Source organism: Canis lupus, chromosome 22 (genome assembly GCF_048164855.1).
Source record: "Canis lupus baileyi chromosome 22, mCanLup2.hap1, whole genome shotgun sequence".
Taxonomy (NCBI): Eukaryota; Metazoa; Chordata; class Mammalia; order Carnivora; family Canidae; genus Canis; species Canis lupus.
The window spans coordinates 8,274,999-8,293,821 of record NC_132859.1 but is presented as its reverse complement, the minus strand read 5'-3'; the positions used below and the strand labels follow the sequence as shown (position 1 = coordinate 8,293,821).

The 18,823-nt window shown below is 43.0% G+C and overlaps 1 protein-coding gene across 1 annotated transcript in view; it reads right to left on the bottom strand.

Annotated features, from left to right (window-relative positions):
- WWTR1 (WW domain containing transcription regulator 1) overlaps nucleotides 1-18,823 on the bottom strand; it is a 133,141-nt gene that overhangs the window by 13,004 nt on the left and 101,314 nt on the right. Inside the window, exon 4 of the mRNA XM_072792315.1 lies at nucleotides 12,506-12,708. Within this exon, the coding sequence (XP_072648416.1) occupies nucleotides 12,506-12,708 (203 nt within the window). The remainder of the gene's footprint in view (nucleotides 1-12,505; nucleotides 12,709-18,823) is intronic.

Here is an 18,823-nt window from a genome sequence, read left to right as displayed (position 1 = left end):
TGACTATCATAAATAATTAAAAAAAAAAAATCAGTCAAAAAAAAAAAAAGAGAGAGGTGTTGAATAGACCTGAATAGTAATTTTGAAATATAAATCAGAGTAGTGTGAGTTAGAAAGTTATTATAGGGGGCAACACTCTTTCCACGATTATTCTTGGGTTACAAGTCATTCCACACAGCTGCCAACATGAAGAGAATGTTGGCTCCCTGCCCTATGTCCATCTGAGTGGGCCCATCTTTTTGGGCCCAAAAAGCCCTATGTGACAGCACTGTCCACTTCCCTCCTTTGTCTCTGACATGCTTCCCTTACTCACTCCCTTCCTGCTGCTCCCCCCACTGCCAGCATCTGCCCCAAGTGTACCCTCTGCTTAGAACCTCCTCCTTGGATCTTCCTAAAGCTTATAAACCTCACTTAAGGTCTGCCTCCTACAAATGCTATCTCTTCAGAGATTGAATTAAATTTTCTTCATGGCAGCTTAAGTATTTTTTGTATCTTTCCCACCAGAATGTTAGAAAACTCCACAAAGGAATCTTCTTTGTCACGTTCACAACTCTATCCTCGCTGCCTATGATACTCTAGGCATACAGCAGGTACTCAATAAAGTATCTGCTCAATGAATATCTGAAAATTATTGGAATTTAAATGGGAATTTTTTAAACTGTCATGGGTAATGAAAGAAAAAAATAAACTAAGAACATTCCATTCTCATCTTTAACCACAAATATGATTAAAATAACAGCCTATGTATACATCTCAACTAGCCAGGCACAAACTCCACCCTTGTGTGATGATCCCATGGCTCTCTTCACTGCTCCTAAAACAGTAGATAGGCAGGAGGGCAGAGTGGTCAGAAGCAAGGATTCTGGGGCCAGTTGCTTGGATGTGAACCTTGGCTCGGCCATCTCCCAGCCAGTTAAACTCTCTGTTCCTCATCCAGAAAGTAGGGATACTGACAGCATCTACACAGACGAGCTCATTTAGTAAAATTATTATCATCTCTTGTTCTGTATTCCAATCCCAGAAAACAAAAGCAGAAACCAAGCAATCGTAGAAGCCACGTTACCATGTGGAACCTTCTCCATACTGAGTGGTTTGACATTTCTTCGTGGTTACCTTTCACTTTGGATGGATTAAACCCAAGCGTGAAGTTCATCATGATGAGTCAGCAAGGCTAAGAAAACAATTTTCTCTCTTCTTTTGTTGCTTTCTTTTTAAAATAAAGACAAGCCTGTAAGCTTTTTTTTTTTTGCATAATATAAAATCAGTTTTTAATATACATGGAGAACAGTAAGAAGTTTCACTTCACTTGATTATATTTTATAATGTAATAGTTCCATATTTAGAAGTACCTTTTTTTTCTTGACTGAAAATATTTTCCTATTTCTGCTCATGAACTGGAGGAGAAAAAGAGTAGTACAAAACCCAAAGTTTGGAAATAAGAGGACTAACATCATTAACACATCTGAATCCAAACATGGGGAGGATTTTCTCAAAAATAACTGCTAAATTTAGGTATAAAATTAAATCCCAGACTTGGTATGATTTTGGCTGCCACACAACATCTGCTGCCCTGCCCTACACGCCTGACTTTGGTTTGACCAAGAAGCAGCAGTCAAGTCGGATGAAGGTAAAATAGCTCAACCACAGGCAGAAGATGGTGGCGCTGGACTAAGCAAACGGATGTGGAAACAGAGGCTCAGTCGGCCAAGGCTGGTCTAGGACTAGACTCAGGTCTCCAACTCAGAGAGTGTGTGGCAGTTGCGCTAACCACTGCTGGGGGCCCCAGCGCCTCCTCATCTAGGCAGGAGAACAAATGCTAAGCTGAAGGTACATCTGAGCCCCTTCGTCTGACTCTCATCTCTCTCTTCACTCTATCCAGTAGGTCTATTCACAGGTGCCTTCCCAAGGTCCCCCTTCCCTGTCCTCCCCCAAATAAGCCTTTAGTTTCCTAGACTTCTCATACTTTGAGTCCCTCTTCAACTAGCCGTGTCTTATCCACCCTTGGAAGTTCTGTTGTATCACCTTTTCCAGAACGCCTTCCCTGACCATCAGAACCACATCGAGCTGCCAGCTTCCTCTCTCCTGGCTCTGGACTCCTAAATAAATGTGTCGAGGTGGGGTCTGATACCTTACGTGTCACAATCCACTCCTCATGTGGCCCCAAGCAGCTCTTCCTACCAACTTCAAGCTTTCTCTTAATGCTATCACCACCTATCCTAGTGCAAAATTCCAAGTCCATTGATTCTCTCAGCCCCCAGAACAACTCATTCATCTGTACCTGTATTTATTTTTTTTAAAGATCCTATAGAAACTACCAGATGCCAGGTACTGTTCTCGACAGCAGGGATATAGCAGTGAGCACAGACAATGCCCTACATCACGGAGGATTCTAGAGAGGGAGACAGATGTGGACAAAAGCCAGGCCTTGTGGGTTCTATCTCCTTGATAGCTCCATGTTCCAAACCTCTGTTCCATTTCAAGTAGCAGATCAGCATTGCTGCTCTAGATATTTCAACAGACGTGCCTACCCCAGTCAACCACCGCAAGCAAGGCTGCATCCAGGTCCCTGTTCTACACTCTACAAAGAGTGACCAGAGGAGAAAAATCAGGCTGGAAGGGATCCAGGTGTCACGTCTTATGGAGAAGCAGGGAACTGTTTAACCAGATGAGAGCTGAGGGGTATACCTTGGTTCTCCAACTATTAATGGGCTAACACATGGAGGAAGAAAGGCAGATTCCTTCTACCACAGATTTTTTTTTGTAAGATTTAATTTATTTGTTGATGAGAGACAGAGAGAGAGAGAGGCAGAGACACAGACAGATGGAGAAGCAGGTTCCCTGCGGGGAGCCTGACAGGACTTCATCCCAGAACCCCAGGATCACACCCTGAGCTGAAGGCAGATGCTCAACCACTGAGCCACGCAGGTGCCCCTCTACCACAGAACTGAGACAGATCTGAGGAAGGGCTTTCCAGCTAGTAGCCTTGTTGAGTGGTAGAACTGGCTCTCTCAATTCTCTGGGCTACTGGCCACTGGAATTCTCAAGCAGTTGTTGAAGGTGAAATGCTATTAGACATGTCCAGAGCTTGGCACAGGAGAAAAGGCATCCCTGGAATCGGAAAAGACTGGAGTTCAAATCCCAGGTCAGTTATTCTCTAACTAGAACATCTTGGGCTAGACTCTTACCCTTCCTTGATAGTTTATTCATCTGAAAAAAAGAGACAGCTTATAAAAGTCACGTTGTTAGGCTGTTATATTTTATTTTTTAAAGATTGTATTTATTTATTCATGAGAGAGGCAGAGATATGGGCAGGGGGAGAAGGCGGCTCCTTGGAAGGAGCCCAATGTGGGACTTGATCCCAGGACCCCGGGATCACACCCTGAGCCGAAGGCAGACGCTCAACTGCTGAGCCACCCAGGCGTCCCTGTTATGAAGATTTAAAAGCATGTTTATAAAGAACCTGGCCCGGAGAGGGAGTCAACAGAATGAGTTCCTGATAGAGTTGCATGTTTTAGGAGGCAGAGATGTCAGCGAAAGCTTGCATATCACTTACGGTGTGGGAAGCACTGCTCTAAGCACTCTATCATTTCATCTTCATGACAACCCAACCATCTCCATTTTACAGATGAGGAAACTGAAGCACAGAGAAGCAACCTTCCCAAGATCTGGCTCGAGTCTGTTCTCATAGCCGTCCTCACAGTGCAGCAGAGAGAAGAAAACCAAGGGTTGAGGTCAGGAGACCTAAAATTTTCAGCTCTTTCATCTACTGGCCATGAGACTTGGGCAAGTTATCTCATTTCTCTGGGCCTATTTTCCCAGTTATCAAATGGAATTACCAGCCCTCCTCCTTCAGGTAGCATGGAGGAAGACCTGATGATACAGCCTATTTAGCTGTCCTGAACATAGTTTCCCTTGCCAAATTGGGAAAAAGACTGAATTGGACATATTCTATGGTTCTTTTCAATGTATATGGGTGGAGTTAGTGTCCTGGGAATTCACAACACACCAAGCAAAGCTGTAAGTTCAGATTTTAAAGGCCAGTTTCAGAAAGATCTGGAAAGCTGCCCCTAGTAGTCCCACCCCTCCCCCTCTCCCCCTCCCCACACTACTGTATTTTTTTTTTTTCTCTATCCAAGCTGCGGGTGGAAAGACTTGCAAAATAAAGGCTTGAGAATCTCTTTCAGAGTTTGTGGTTGTCCATCTAGGTCCCTGAAACGAATAATTATATGTGGGTTAAAAATAAAAAAACAACACCAAACCCCTTTCCTAGCAGCTGGGGAAGGGGGTGGGGTGTAAAACAGCAAGGAGGATGTGAAAGACAAATGCTGATTTGTAAGTTGAAGATGTCCCTGGAAGCCAACCTCAAACCTCCCTTCCTTCCAGCTCCCCGCTGGCCTGCAGCTTGCCTGTGGAATAAATCAACAGAGGAGGTGAGAAAGCAAACAGCAGTTGAAAGCGTCCTGTCCTGTAGCCCGGTCTGTCCTTGGCCAAGGGATGCAGCCAGCCAGCTCCTGCCCTCCCTGGAATGGGCTTCAAAGAGAAGTGAAATGACAATAACCCTCCTGAGGGGGCTCTGCTTGACTTAAGCGTGCGTGGCCAGGGGTTCAACAAAACTGGAAGATTGGATTGTTTTAATTATAAAGGGTGGGGTGAGTACAGACAAATGAAAAAAAAAATAAAGACAATATTTTGAAATCCTAACATTAAAATAGTTATTCTGGTGCAGAAAAGTCGCTGCCTCTGCCAAAACCCTCAGGGACTGCAGAGGCAGAAGGCTGAATTATTTACCTTCTTTACAGAAAAAAAAAATTCCCAATGTAAATTTCTTTTTAACTCTGTGCCAAGAGATTCTAGAAATTCATTGTCACATTTCCTGGAGCCTCCCTTTTTCAAATACCTCATCATACATGCTCAGCTGCCAGACTGTTGGTATGAAAGAAGCGTCAAACCTCTAACGCTTTTTGGGGAAGACATTCGTTGAGTCCATGATGATTACCCATGGTGTGTCTGCTGCTCTCGCAATCCGGGATGTAGATCACAATCTGGTGTTAGGCTATAATCTCTGTTGTCCCTTAGGATCACGTTCAGGAGAACTTTGCAATTTAGATATTCTCTCTCTCTCTCTCTCTACACACACACACACACACACACACATACACACACTAGCTGAATGGGTTCTGGAACGGTCTGTTTCTTTGTGCCTTGGTGATCTTCTGAAGATCACAAATATGAAGTTGCTTTTCCTTGTGCAAACTTGGTGACCCTCTATTTTAAAAACATGTTCAGTTTATAGGATTTTTAAAAGGGGTCCTTGTAGGGACGCCTGGGTGGCTTAGTGGTTTAGCGTCTGCCTTTGGCTCAGGGCATGATCCCAGAGACCCGGGATCGAGTCCCACGTCGGGCTCTCTGCGTGGAGCCTGCTTCTCCCTCTGCCTGTGTTTCTGCCTCTCTATGTCTCTCATGAATAAATAAAAATTTAAAAAAGGGGGGGGGTCCTTGAAAAAAGACTTCTATTGATATTATTCCTCAGCAGCATGAGAACCCCAGGTCCTTTCAGAAAATGGATTATTTCTGGGACTCGTAGACAAATAAAACACTGACGGAAACTAGCACTGAAGCTCTCTGGAGAGCAGGGACCAAGTCCGTCTGTCCGCTGTGCATTTAGTACCCAGAGCATTTCTTGGACCAATCAATGACTGAACTTAAGTAGCCAGGCCACCAGAGATGGAGTCACATGCTGGTTGGACGACATGACCTCTGACGTCCCAGTCAACCCGGAAACCCAGTTCCATGAGATGCTTTTCTGGAAGTTAAATTATAGCTTCTGAAGCAAAGACAGAGAAATAGCCACCATATATGCCTCATGAGCTGCTATAATACGGCACTTTTAACCTCTCTAAATAGCTATTCTTCACATGACAAATACCAGACTCCAGATTCTTCTCCCAGAGCAGGGCTGCTCCCAGCCGGGCGTGTCCCTCCCCGGCCCACGGCCCACGGCCCACGGTCAGGAATGGCTGCTCGGGGCGGCCAGCTGGCCAGACCCCGGCGTGGCTGTCAGGCCTAACAGAAATCTGTGAGGCCTGCCAGAAGAATTCCGAGGCCTCCCGCCCAAACCCTTGTCCCCGTCCCCGTTGCCCCGGCAACTAGAGGCCAGGCTTAGTCAGCAGTTTTGTTTGACAAGCTGCATTCTCCTGTCCAAGGAGCCCCAATTAAGAGAAAGCCCAGGGTAAAAGCAGCGCTGGATTTGTCTAGGAATAATAACGGTTTCTCAACAAGACAGGGCCTGAGAAGGGGCAAGGGGGAGCTAAAGCTTCTCCACTTCAGAATCTTCCAGGCCCTGGGGGCTGACAGGAAGTCCTTGAGGTTAACATCTTCAAGGCAGAAGGCCCCCCAGCTTCCTAATTAAATGAATAACACACATGAAAAGAAATACTCTGCTCAGATAAAGCCATGACTCTGTTTTCATGTCAAGGAATTGTTCTTTTAGATGAGTAAATAGTGACTGAGAAGCCTGTTTCTCAATTTCTTAGCAGTTACCAGAATTTTCCATTTCTCTGGGTAAAGTTGCAAACATGCCCTTTATGATACTGAGCAAATACTGTGTTGATTTTTAAGCTGTAACAGCAGAATCGTCTACAGTCATTGTGGGCATGCGTGGCTCACGGTATTTTAAAAATTACGTCCAAAAAAAAAATAAAATAAAATTACGTCCAGCCCTGTTGTAGAAAGGATCCGAGGCAGCTTACAATAGATATATCCAAAGTCACAGCACAACTACCATGGCTGATACAGAATAATCAAATGATGTCCCCATATATTAAGATGAAGAGATAATAAAACAGGAGTATATGCTACCTGTTTTGTTTTAAAAACAGAGCATACACACAGATACATACAAAGACCGGAGAGAAAGCTCCAGCATCCATCATAGCCATTCTCTGAAGACTATGAGTGATTATTATGTTCTTATTTTTTAGTATCTCAAAATTGTTTTGCAATAAATCTTTTGTCTTGTGTGATAATTTTGCTTTCTTATTATTTTAATTGATACACAGTAAAATCCACTCTATGGTATACATTTCTGAATTTTGACAAATCGAGATACAGAACAGTGCCACTACCCCCAAAATTCCCTAGCGCTGCCCCTTTGTAGGCAGCCCCCACCCCCCGACCTCCAACCCTGGCACCCAGTTACCTGTTCTCCGTTCCTATAGTTTTGTCTTTTACAGAATATCATGCAAATGGAATCATAAAGATCTGGCTTATTTCACTATGTAAATGCTTCTTTTGTCTCAATCAGGAAAAAACAAACAAACAAGCAAAAAAACCCTACTCAGTTATATTTGTAGAAATTAAAGACTTTATTTTTCTAATTAAAAAGAAAAAAATGTTGGGACGCCTGGGTGGCTCAGCAGTTGGGCACCTGCCTTCGGCCCAGGGCATGACCCTGGAGTCCTGGGATCAAGTCGCACATCGGGCTCCCTGCATGGAGCCTGCTACTCCCTCTGCCTGTGTCTCTGCCTCTCTGTGTGTCTCTGTGTGTCTCATGAATAAATAAATCTTAAAAAAAAAAAAGAAAGAAAGAAAGAAAAAATGTCAAACTGAATTCAAAATTCTTTTTAAAGAACATGAAGATACCAGGAGACACACCTTCAACACACCTTTCTTTTCTCCAGTTGCCATTTCTCTAACGAACATGAAGCTGCCTCTCCAGGTTTGGGAAATTTCACAAAAATAAAACTCTCATTATACAACAAACAAACAAAAAACAAAACAAACCATTTTTCTCATTATCCTGGACAACTGAAAAGGTCTTTCCCAAAAACTCACTCTCCACAATGTCTGCGATAGATGCCTGTAGAAGCAGGGAAACATCCATGCTCCTAAGAAGACTGCATATTGCAGACCTGGCTAGGATTCCCCTGAGCTTGTTCGGGGCACCCCTTAGCTTGGTGCACCTGCCACATCCTGAGATACAAGAAGTTCAACTGTGGCTACTGCAGCCAATGCTAAATTGTAGGGACCATTTTTAATGAAATGCTCCTACTTCAGAAGATTCCTAATCGAGGGAGATACTAAATACCTGACTGGCCCTTTGATCCTAAAGGCTGTGGCTGCTGTTGGCCTGAGGGGCCACTGAACACAATAAAGAAGTACCCTCTGTTCACTTCACAGACTCTGTGCTGTGGTGTGTCTGCCCTCGGCTCCAGAAAATGAAAGTAGAAAAGAGTTTGAATTTACCCATCTGGCCACAAATCTGGATTAGTTGTAATCATTTTGATCTTATCATTTTGCTTGTCTGTTAAGGTGTAAGTTATCCAGGGCACCTGGGTGGCTCAGTGGTTGAGCGTCTGCCTTTGGCTCAGGTCGTGATCCTGGGGTCCTAGGATCGAGTCCCATATCCGGCTCCCCACAGGGAGCCTGCTTCTCCCTCTGCCTATGTCTCTGCCTCTCTCTCTGTTTCTTATGAAAAAATAAATAAAAATCTTAAAAAAATAAAAAAAGATACAAGTTATCCAAGGGTGGTCAAGTCTCATTTATCTTTTTGTTATTTTTCAACACGTAAACACTGGTTGGATAAATGAATGAGATAAAGAAAAGAATGAAAAACACAGGGCAGCCCCAGTGGCCCAGTGGTTTAGCACCACCTTCAGCCCGGGGTGTGATCCTGGAGACCCGGGATCGAGTCCCACGTCAGCTCCCTGCGTGGGGCCTGCTTCTCCCTCTGCCTCTCTCTCTCTCTCTCTCTCTGTGTGTCTGTCATGAATAAATAAATAAAATCTTAAAAATAAATGAAAAACACAATTTTCCATCCTGAAATAATGAATGTTCACCTCAGATCTATAATCAAGCTTTCCTTACACCCATTTGTTGATACTCTACATGATTTCAGTGACCACGAGTTAACTGTGAGCCCCTGGCAACATGCGATGTATGTCAGTTTATGTGATACCAACTGAGGAGCTTCTTTCTCCATAGGGCAACTTTGTCAGACGACACACCTGGAGGATGATGGCATGAGGAAGGAAGAGGTAGACGGAGGGACAAAACCAAATATTTACATAGTATTTAATTGATAAGGAGCTTTCATATTTATTATATGTTTAAGGATGATCACAATTTTCGGAATGGTGATTATTTTCCCAAGAACTAGGGAATAAATTCATCTACTCATTAAATTTACCAACCTCCCTTCTCACTGTGGAGATAGAAATAGGATGGGGCCTCTCTCTTGGAAATTCTCTCTTGGTAGAACTGCAGGTAGGTCAAGGCTGCCTGCAAGGCAGGGGCCCTGAGAAGGCAGCCTGCACAGCTAGGCCCGCGTGTGAGCAACAGGAAAGCCATGCTCCTTACAGACTGCCCAGTGAGCAAAGGAGATTCAGGTGCTTGTTGACCATCGTGGGCATGGGAGTGGGACAGGATGAAGAAATGGAAGTCTACAGATAATCTTCAGACCTTCGTAATCATGGGGCACCAGGGTGGCTCAGCTGATTAAGCATCCAACTCTTAATTTCAGCTCAGGTCATGATCTCAGGGTCGTGGGATCCAGCCCTGCATTGGGCTCTGCTTCTCTCCCTCTCCCCCTCCCTCTACTCATGCTCTAGCTCTATAAATATGCAAGTAAATACATAAATAAATAAGTCTTTTAAAAACAAATCTTCAGACCTCATCAGGACCACCATTTCCTCTACCCTTATTCCAGTTTTCTACCAGATTCTAAATAAGGCAGCTAAACAGGTTGGACAAATATCACCTTTACTAATAGTCCATTTCCCTGTCCCTGGCTTAAGTGTAAATACTGAGGCAGAAAATCAACATCATCAGAAGAAGAAAGAAAGGAAGTAAAGGAAGTAAAGGAAGAAGAAAGAAAGAAAGAAAGAAAGAAAGAAAGAAAGAAAGAAAGAAAGAAAGAAAGAAGAGAGAGAGAGAGAGAGAGAGAGAGAAAGAAAGAAAGAAAGAAAGAAAGAAAGAAAGAAAGAAAGAAAGAAAGAAAGAAAGAAAAGGAAGAAGTAAAAAAATCCCACTAAGATGATAGATATAATCCATACCTGAACAATCAGGCATCTTGGCAAAAACCCCAGAAAACTATCAGCGAACACTCCAACACTATTTACCGTAGAGCCTTAAATAGTATCTTTGACACTGAGGAGCAGGCTGCTTCTGGATGGGGGGTAAAAACCTGCCATGATTAAGAAATCCCTTTAGATCTCTTTTCCTGTATTCTATAACTAAAATAAAAGGACATGAGAACCATCCATTCCACCTCCCTCTCCTCCTCTTAACTACACACACACACACACACACACACACACACACACAAGCTGAACTATGGGAGCCTCTGCGAGCAAATCTGGACATTCCTCCCCACTGTCCTATACAGTAGGATTGCACAATATGATGCAGCAAAATGCTCCAAGTTCCACAGCCTCTAGGGATCAGCATTTAATGAACTCGGTTGGCATTTCTGTAATATGAACCATCAATACTACATTCTGGTTCAAAGGCACCTATGGTTGGAATAAAGGAAACAATTTGGGGCACTTTTCCCCACCCCTCTGCAGAAATACTTTCCGTGGGAAAGGAGGAGGTGGGGCAAGAGAAAGAAACACAGAAAGTGGCACAAACTGAGAAATAAATCATTCTTTGCAGAAACCTCCACAGCCTTGTGTAAAGGGGAAAAAAAATGCATGAAAGGCTCTTTTACATATAAAACTAAAAGAAAAGTTATAAATGCTACCATTAATACTGTTTAATTTATTCTATATTATGAAACAGAAAAAATATTCCAAGTGGAATTATTATCCTAAGACAAAAAAAATAATAATACAATTGTTTCCTGTTAGGAAACATGATACTGTATATCTAAAAACAGCATAAACAACTGTTACCCTGAAATAACCATAAACATTCAGACACAAATCCTCAGGGAAAAAGGCACAACTGTAGTTAATGTTATAAAGCTGTATTCCTCAAATTCAGAAGATAGTTCCACTGAACAACAAAGCACAATTTATATTCATTTCTCTCGTCAAAGGCTATGTCTAAGGACTTCTTTTAAATCGCCACGTCTTTAAGACCTCACATTATATAGATACTTTACATCCTAGAACTTGATGAGAAATACAATATTCATTTATAGAAGTCAATGTATATTTTTGAAAGGATCAGATGTAACTAAAAGGAAAGAAGCAAAGTTTACTGTGACACTCCCAGGCTCTTACAAGAAAGCTCTCTGGAATGGTTAAAACTACTTATTTCCCTTAAACTAGTGAAAGGAGGCCACTCATGTATCTTGCTTCATGTGAGTGATAAAGCAAAGTCTCAAGAATTAGAACAATAAACTGAAGCTTTCCTCCCTAAAATGTAGTCAGCAAAATTTATGAGATCTAAAAACACAGGCTCCATTAGTTTAGCAACACAGAATAAATATCCTGTTCTTGCACAGATGGAGCCACTGAGGGAGGCAGAAAACTGTGGGTTCCTTCAGGGATTCTGTTGTATTCATGTTTTGAAGTGCTGCATCCACCCTGACCCACAGAGGATACCCACCAACATTCGGTCCACTAAGTGATGAATGAATGAATGAATGAATGAATGAATGAATGGAGTATGGCAAAAGATGCCTGATCAATACCCACTTTATCAGAGCCTGTATGCAAACATTTTTCCTTTCTCATTCTCCCTCAATCTTTTTCATGTTCTGTGGCGAACGAAAGATGGTTGCAAACCCTTTGTCATTGTGTCCATGGGACGGACATCTCTTCTGCTATCTGCTTTAATCTAGGGCAAATCTGTGATTTCTTTAAGAGCATATGGAAGAAGTGATTCTGTGACCCTTTCCAGAACCAGATCCTAAGACACTGGCAGATTCTACGTCTTGTTTCTTGGAACATTCTCTCCGGGAAAACCAAGCTACTATACATCATGTCCCACTAGTGAGACTGCGTGCTAGCTAGAGGTGCCATATATAGATACTCTAGGTTTTAGTTCCAACCGGGTCCAGTCTTCCAGCAATCCTTAATCATGATGCCACACACTTGAATAAAGCCATCTTGGACCCTCCAGACCAACCCAACCACCAGCTGAATGCTACTAAATTGGCCTTCATCAACACCACATAGAGCAGAAGAACAGGCCAGCTGAGCCCTGCCCAAATTCCTGACCCACAAAACTGTTTTAAGCCACTGTGTCTTGGGATAATATATTACACAGCAATAGTTAATTGGAACACAGTATTCCTCTCCTTATAGAGATCAACAGTAGAACCCAAAGGCAGCATGCTAACATAGCTAGTCCTCATACACATATGTTTGGCTCTGAAGACAAATGCAGGTAGATGTTGGGAGAAGAAACTGGATTCTTAACTCATATGGTCTGGAGTAGGCTTTGGGCCTTGAATGCTTCTAGACCAAGATTTGCCCCAATGGCCAGCAGCTACCTACCCTCTAGCCTTGGCACCCAAGATCATGGAGCCTCCAGCAGGTACCACAGAAGGCCATACCTGCCTCATGAGCTCCTCTTGACGCATTCTGATCCGCTCTCTCTCCATCTGGATCCTCTGAAGCCGGAGCTTCTGCTGCTGCTGCTGTTGAGTGGTCAGAGCATTGGGCATGCTCATGAGCCCTGCTGGTGGGTTCTGGGTAGGGTGGTTCTGCTGGCTCAGGTTAGTGGGTGCCATTTGCTGCTGGTGCTGGTGATTCATCACTATAGGAGGGAAGAACATAAGGGGATTAATGAACAGGTCCTACAATACCTTATCAAAAAGAGACCATCGGAATGCTCTGTGCTTTGGCATATAGATTCCTGAGATTCCTTCCAAAGTACTTTCCTGTTAATCATTATTGTTTAAGTCATTATTACCTTAATTAAATTCGTGGAGACTCACATACTGGCCCCATTCCTGACTCATCTAGTCTTGGCATTTTGTGCCCTGTTAAAAATTACTTCACACCTTGCCTGTGTCTAGAGCACATTTTAAGCCTTTAAGAACATAGTGGTCAAAAATAAATTTCACAAAAGGTTACCACAACATAGGATATAATTTCAGCAGGACATGTGGGTGTGTGTGCACCTTCTAGACAACCTGCATGTTTACAGCAGAGCTAAGGAGGGCATGACCTTATAGATATACGGCAGTGGACAATAATATCTACGGTGATGAGTGAGACAAGCAAGATATAAAATACAGCACCTAGACCAGGCCCCTACACAGGAGGACCCACTGATGCTTTCTTACAAAAGGGGACCCCAAAAAAGCATGAGCTAAGATCAGAAACAAATATCTTATTGAGAAAAAGAAATGTTTTAGTTTTTGCAAAGGGAAAAATTAGTGCGAAAGAAATTACATGAAAATGATAATCATAGAGGCACCTGTGTGGCTCAGTCAGTTAAGCGTCGTCCTTTGGTTCAGATCCCGATCTCAGGGTGCTAGGATCGAGTCCTCCGTGGAGCTCTCTGCTTAGCGGGAGTCTGTTTCTCCCTTTCTCTTCTGCCCCTCCCCCTGCTCTTGCACACATGCTCCCTCTCTCAAATAAATAAAATCTTTAAAAAATGATAATCACAGTGGAGTCCGTTACGCACTGGACTCTTGGTTTCAGCTGAGGTTGTGATCTCAGGGTCTTGGGATCAAGCTCTGCATGGGGCTCCACGCTCAGCATGGAATCCGCTTAACACTCTCCCTCTCAAATAAATAAATGGATCTTTAAAAAAATGATAATCACATTTGTGATTGGATAAAGGCATTCTAGAAGTGTTTTAAATGTCTTAAGGATTTTCTAGTTATCTGCATTTCTAACATCTTAAATTTTAGCATGCAGTACTGCTTCACTTGAGGAAAGCATTTTAAAATCCTTTAATAAATTCTATAATTGGTATCCCCAGGCACAAAAAACCCCCCACATCTTAAAAAAAAAAAAAAAGTGCTAGTTTTTCTTAAAACCGTTTACCAGTCAAATTTGCTTAACTTCTGCCTTGGCAATATCCTATAATTAGGAAAACCATGCCTTTCTGTCTATTTGCTCTTATGCCAGGGCCCAAAACAATATATAGTCTTGTATACTCCATTTCTAAGGAAAAACTCAATTTTTGCTATATTTGGTAACACTGTCTTTAAAAAGAAAACTATTAGCATCATTTATTTAAAGTCTAAAAGTTAAATATTTTAGACCTTTCATTGGGAAGACATGGACATCATGTGGAAACAGGTTTTTGCGTTTCTTTTTTAAATTTAAATTCAATTTGCCAACATATAGTAGAACACCTAGTGCTCACACATCAAATGCCCTCCTCAGTGCCCATCACCCAGTCACCCCATCCCCTCATCCTCCTCCCCCCTTCTGCAACCCTTTGTTTCCCAGAGTCAGAAGTCTCTCATGGTTTGTCTTCCTCTCTAATTTGTCCCCACTCAGTTTCCCTCCTTTCCCTTAGAGTCCCTTTCACTATTTCTTATATTGTAGAAACACGTTTAATAACTAAATTTTCTTAAGTGAATTTTAAAATAAATTTTAAAGCTACCTTACATAATATATAATATGCAACTTTATGCTACTTTATGTAACATATGCATATATATAACATATTCATTTAGTGTGTATTTATTATACACATTAAACATATATAGAGGCCCTTCTCTCTCTCTCTCTCTCTCTCACACACACACACACACACACACACACACACACTCGAAAGAAAGCACCAACACAGAGGACTTTCTGTGGACAAATTGGTTTCCTTAAGGAACGATTAATTCCATAGCAGGAACTTCCTCCGGATGGGGGTAGAGGTAGGGCAAAAACATTCTTTTTTAAAAAAATTTATTTATAACTCACTCAAATCTTGACTGCATTTCCTGTGTGCCAGGCACTGGGTTTGGCTTTGGATAAATAGCTCCTGCCCTCACAGGAATTAACAGGCTCTTGGAAGGAATGTGTGAAGAAATGAGGTGAATTTACATGTGGAGCTGCGGAAGGCCAGAATGTTAGGTTTTGTCAGGATTCTTAGGAATGATCCAGCCCATCCCTTTATTTTATGGGAGAGAGACTGAAACCGAGGGCGGTAAAGGGGTGTGCTCCGGTGAGCGGCAGGTAGAACCAAAGCCCAAGAGGAGGCCTCCTGACATCCCGTCCACCCGCTCTCCCAACTGTCCTCGGCCGCCCTCTGTCACGCCGTACGCTGAGGCACAGAGACAGCTGCTGAAAGGAGAGCAACCCTCTGAACGGTCTGCCTGCAATAGCAAGAAGCTTACCAATTAAACAGTAGGTCATCAAAACAGGGCCTTGGGCCCAGAGCTGCTCATCTTACAAACAGGAAGAAGGGTTCAAGGAAGGTCTGGATAGACAACTGTCTGCTCCTGAAGGGGAGGTAAGAATAGTTGGGCACATTTTGGCTAACCAGCGCCTAACCAGCCTAGGATTTCCTTTCTGCAGAACCCTCGCCTTCTGGCACCATTCCTGGCACACAGGGAGGCTCACTAAATGATGAGACGAATGAATGAGACAAGTTGGCAATTCCTTATATGTTCTCGGTTTGAGAACCAAAAAAAAAGCACAGCCCCCGTGGGTGCAGAATTACTGAGATGAGCGTTTTGTTGATCACATGGCCTTCTAGAAATGGTCAGATCATTTTACAACCTCTATTGGAAGGCCTGGGTAGGAAGTCAGGGATTGTACACACACTGTGATCACTGGGTGGGGGGGGGAAGTGCTCTTAAATACAGATGAAAGGTAAGACAAAGTCAAGACACGCTGAAGGGCTTGATTCATGAAGACCTCTTTCAGCCCAAAAGGAAGCCAACATGGAAGAAGAATGATTATTTCCAGGGATAGTCATTTCTGAACTTCTGAAAAAGCATGCTCTTATTTTTTTTTCTGATGTTAACTACTATAGACAAAAAAAGATGCCCAATTGTGTCTAGAAGACAAATCTGTAAATTGAAATATTTTCAATATCAGAAATCCCCAGACTAGGAAAAAAAGAAGCTTGAAAGATTATTTATTTATGTATTTATTCATAAGAGACACAGAGGCATAGGCAGAGGGAGAAGCAGGCTCCCGCAGGGAACCGGACATAGGACTCGATCCCAGGACCCCGGGACCCCGGGACCACACCCTGAGCCGAAGGCAGATGCTCAACCACTAAGCCACCCAGGCGTCCCGGAAAAAGCTTTAAAAAGTTAGTTGTTTGTTGGCAGCACAGAGGTTATTAATTGTAAAAACTGCCTCGGTTCTGGGAACTTAATGATGTGACACAAACATGGAACAAGACTATCTTCAGTGACTTGGGGAGATTGCCCTGTCAGGGTACAAAATCCGCAACTGGACTCTGTGCGTCAACTCCACACAACCACCAAATACTGCTCGAGTTTATTAGTGTCTGCCTCCTTATCTGGGGGAGTTGGAGGCTTGTAGAGGAGCTCTTCTGAAGCCACACCCTTGCTAGCCTTCCAAACACCAGGCCTCACACAGACACCGACAGGGAGGAATGAGGGAGACGTTGCTTTCCCCCACTTAATTTTGAATCAATCGTGCAGACTGAAACATCTCCAGCTATTAAGTAAAGAGACTAGAAAAGAATGGAACTTGGACAATGGTTTTGCTTTCAAAATCAAGCACACCCGCCAACAGAACTTTGGTCTGAGAAGATTCACCACGGTATTGTGTACGATAGCAAAAGACTAAGACATTCGGCCCACCAGTGAGAGGTTATGATCCATCTGTTCAGAAATTCTATATGACTGTTCCTGAGAATGAGGGAGCTCTGTAGGTATGTAAATAGAACAATCTCTAGGGAACACAGTTCAGAGAGGAAAAAAACCCAAGGGATGGGATTATATACACGAGCATGCCATTGCCTGTAGTAGTTAGAAAGGGAGGACATATATACGTATACAGCGAATCTCCCAAGGAGGATACATGAGAGACTGGTAACAGTGGGTTCCTCTGGAGAGGAAAAACAGGTCAGGGATGGGAGAAGATCTTCCTTTTTTTCTTCTGTACCATTGGAAGTTTTCCTATGTGCATTTATTACTTATCTAAAACATAAAGATACAGAAGTAAAAAAAAAAAAAACATAAAAACGTGGTCATGCATGCATCAAACTCAATTATTTTTTTAAACTCAATTATTTTCTTGATGGACTGAAAGGAGGTGACCCCAGAATTATCTGCTAAGCAACAAATATAGCTTAAGAATGTAATCAAGAGGGCAGCCCAGGTGGCTCAGCGGTTTGGTGCCACCTTCAGCCCAGGATGCGATCCTGGAGATCTGGGATCGAATCCCACGTCGGGCTCCCTGCATGGAGCCTGCTTCTCCCTCTGCCTGTGTCTCTGCCTCTTTGTGTGTGTGTGTCTCTCATGAATAAATAAATAAAATCTTAAAAAAAAAAAAAAGAATGTAATCAAGATCATCCAAACTGAGAGCCCTCCTGGTAAAACTCCTCCTTGCAGAAATGACAAAAATCAATACCCAAAGGAAAAGTGAATTTGGTCACGGTCATAAAATGGTCAGGGGCCTAGAAGCCAGGTGTCCCAGGTCCACTGAGGTGCCCGTGACTCAACCCGCCACTCTGCTCCCTCTAGTCTTTTGATTTCAAACTATTTGTGAACCTTCTCTGAGCTTACGGCTCATGTTACTGATAGTTGAGGTTCTTTAAAGGCACTGCTTTTGTCAGCTACTCAGAGAAAATGGGAGCAAAGAAGGTCCAAGACTGAGAAACAGAGAGGAGGTCCTCAGGAGAGCACAGGAAGGTAAAACATGTAAATCTGCAACACATATAACACAACTTGGGATAATATGCCAGGACATTTTAGGGAGAGAACAATAGTTCAGCTAAGGGAAAAAAAAAAAGAGTTTCACAAATGCAGTCTCTGAGGCCAAACCAGTTAAGGGTAGGTTGCCATTAAATGCCTCAAAAAGGCTAAAGACCTCATCAGCTCTAGATTTTTGCCAGTCCCCACAGAAAGGAATAACCCAAACAGAAGATTTCTCCATTGAAGCAGGAATGTACCAAAACTAAAGCAGACACGTCTTTTTTTTCCTTCCAAGAGAGTCAGAACTTAAATTTAAAGCCACATTTATCTTTTTCATTGTTTTCATCTCCTTTTCTTTTTTTTTCCCCTTTCAATAATTGGCTTTCTCTTCTTTTTCTGGAAATCAATAAAACCATGCTCTGCAGCAATGTGGCCAGAAATATTTCATTGCTATTATTCAGTATAAAAGAAAACACAGAGTCAAACAAACTCCACAGCATCTGAGATCCGGACACCCGTTTGATTCAATGACCGTGTCCTTGGTGAAATAAACAGTCAACACAGGAATGGGGTGTGGCCGGGGGTGGGGGTGACCATCCCTGTTGGATACGACCCTTTAGTTAATGCTACCCCGAGCAATGTACACTGGTGCACCCTCTGGACTGCTCCAGCAAACACACTTGGTCACTTCTACAAAGGCCCAAGAGTAGGCTCAGGCCAGGCCAGGAAGGTCCCTGAACTCGGTTCCAAGCCCACACGTCATTTGCTACCTAAGAAACAAACATGTAAAAAAACAAAAAAAGAAAAGACTAAAGAAAGAAAGAAAAAAGGTAAAGGCTTCACCCTTGAACTTTTGCCTTTTGCAGCACAAGGGAATGGGGAGCAACAGCTCATAAAGTGCTTTGGCAGCTTCTCCAAGCCAGGAGCTGCAGACGATGAGGGAGGCCAGTGAATCAGAGGCTGCCCAGTACGCCTCCTGGAATGTTTGACAAACGTCTTTTTGGCCTCAGAGAGGTTCAGTGACTTGCTATTCTTGTGTCCTGGGCTTGCTTCCCACATTTTTAAAATAGGCTC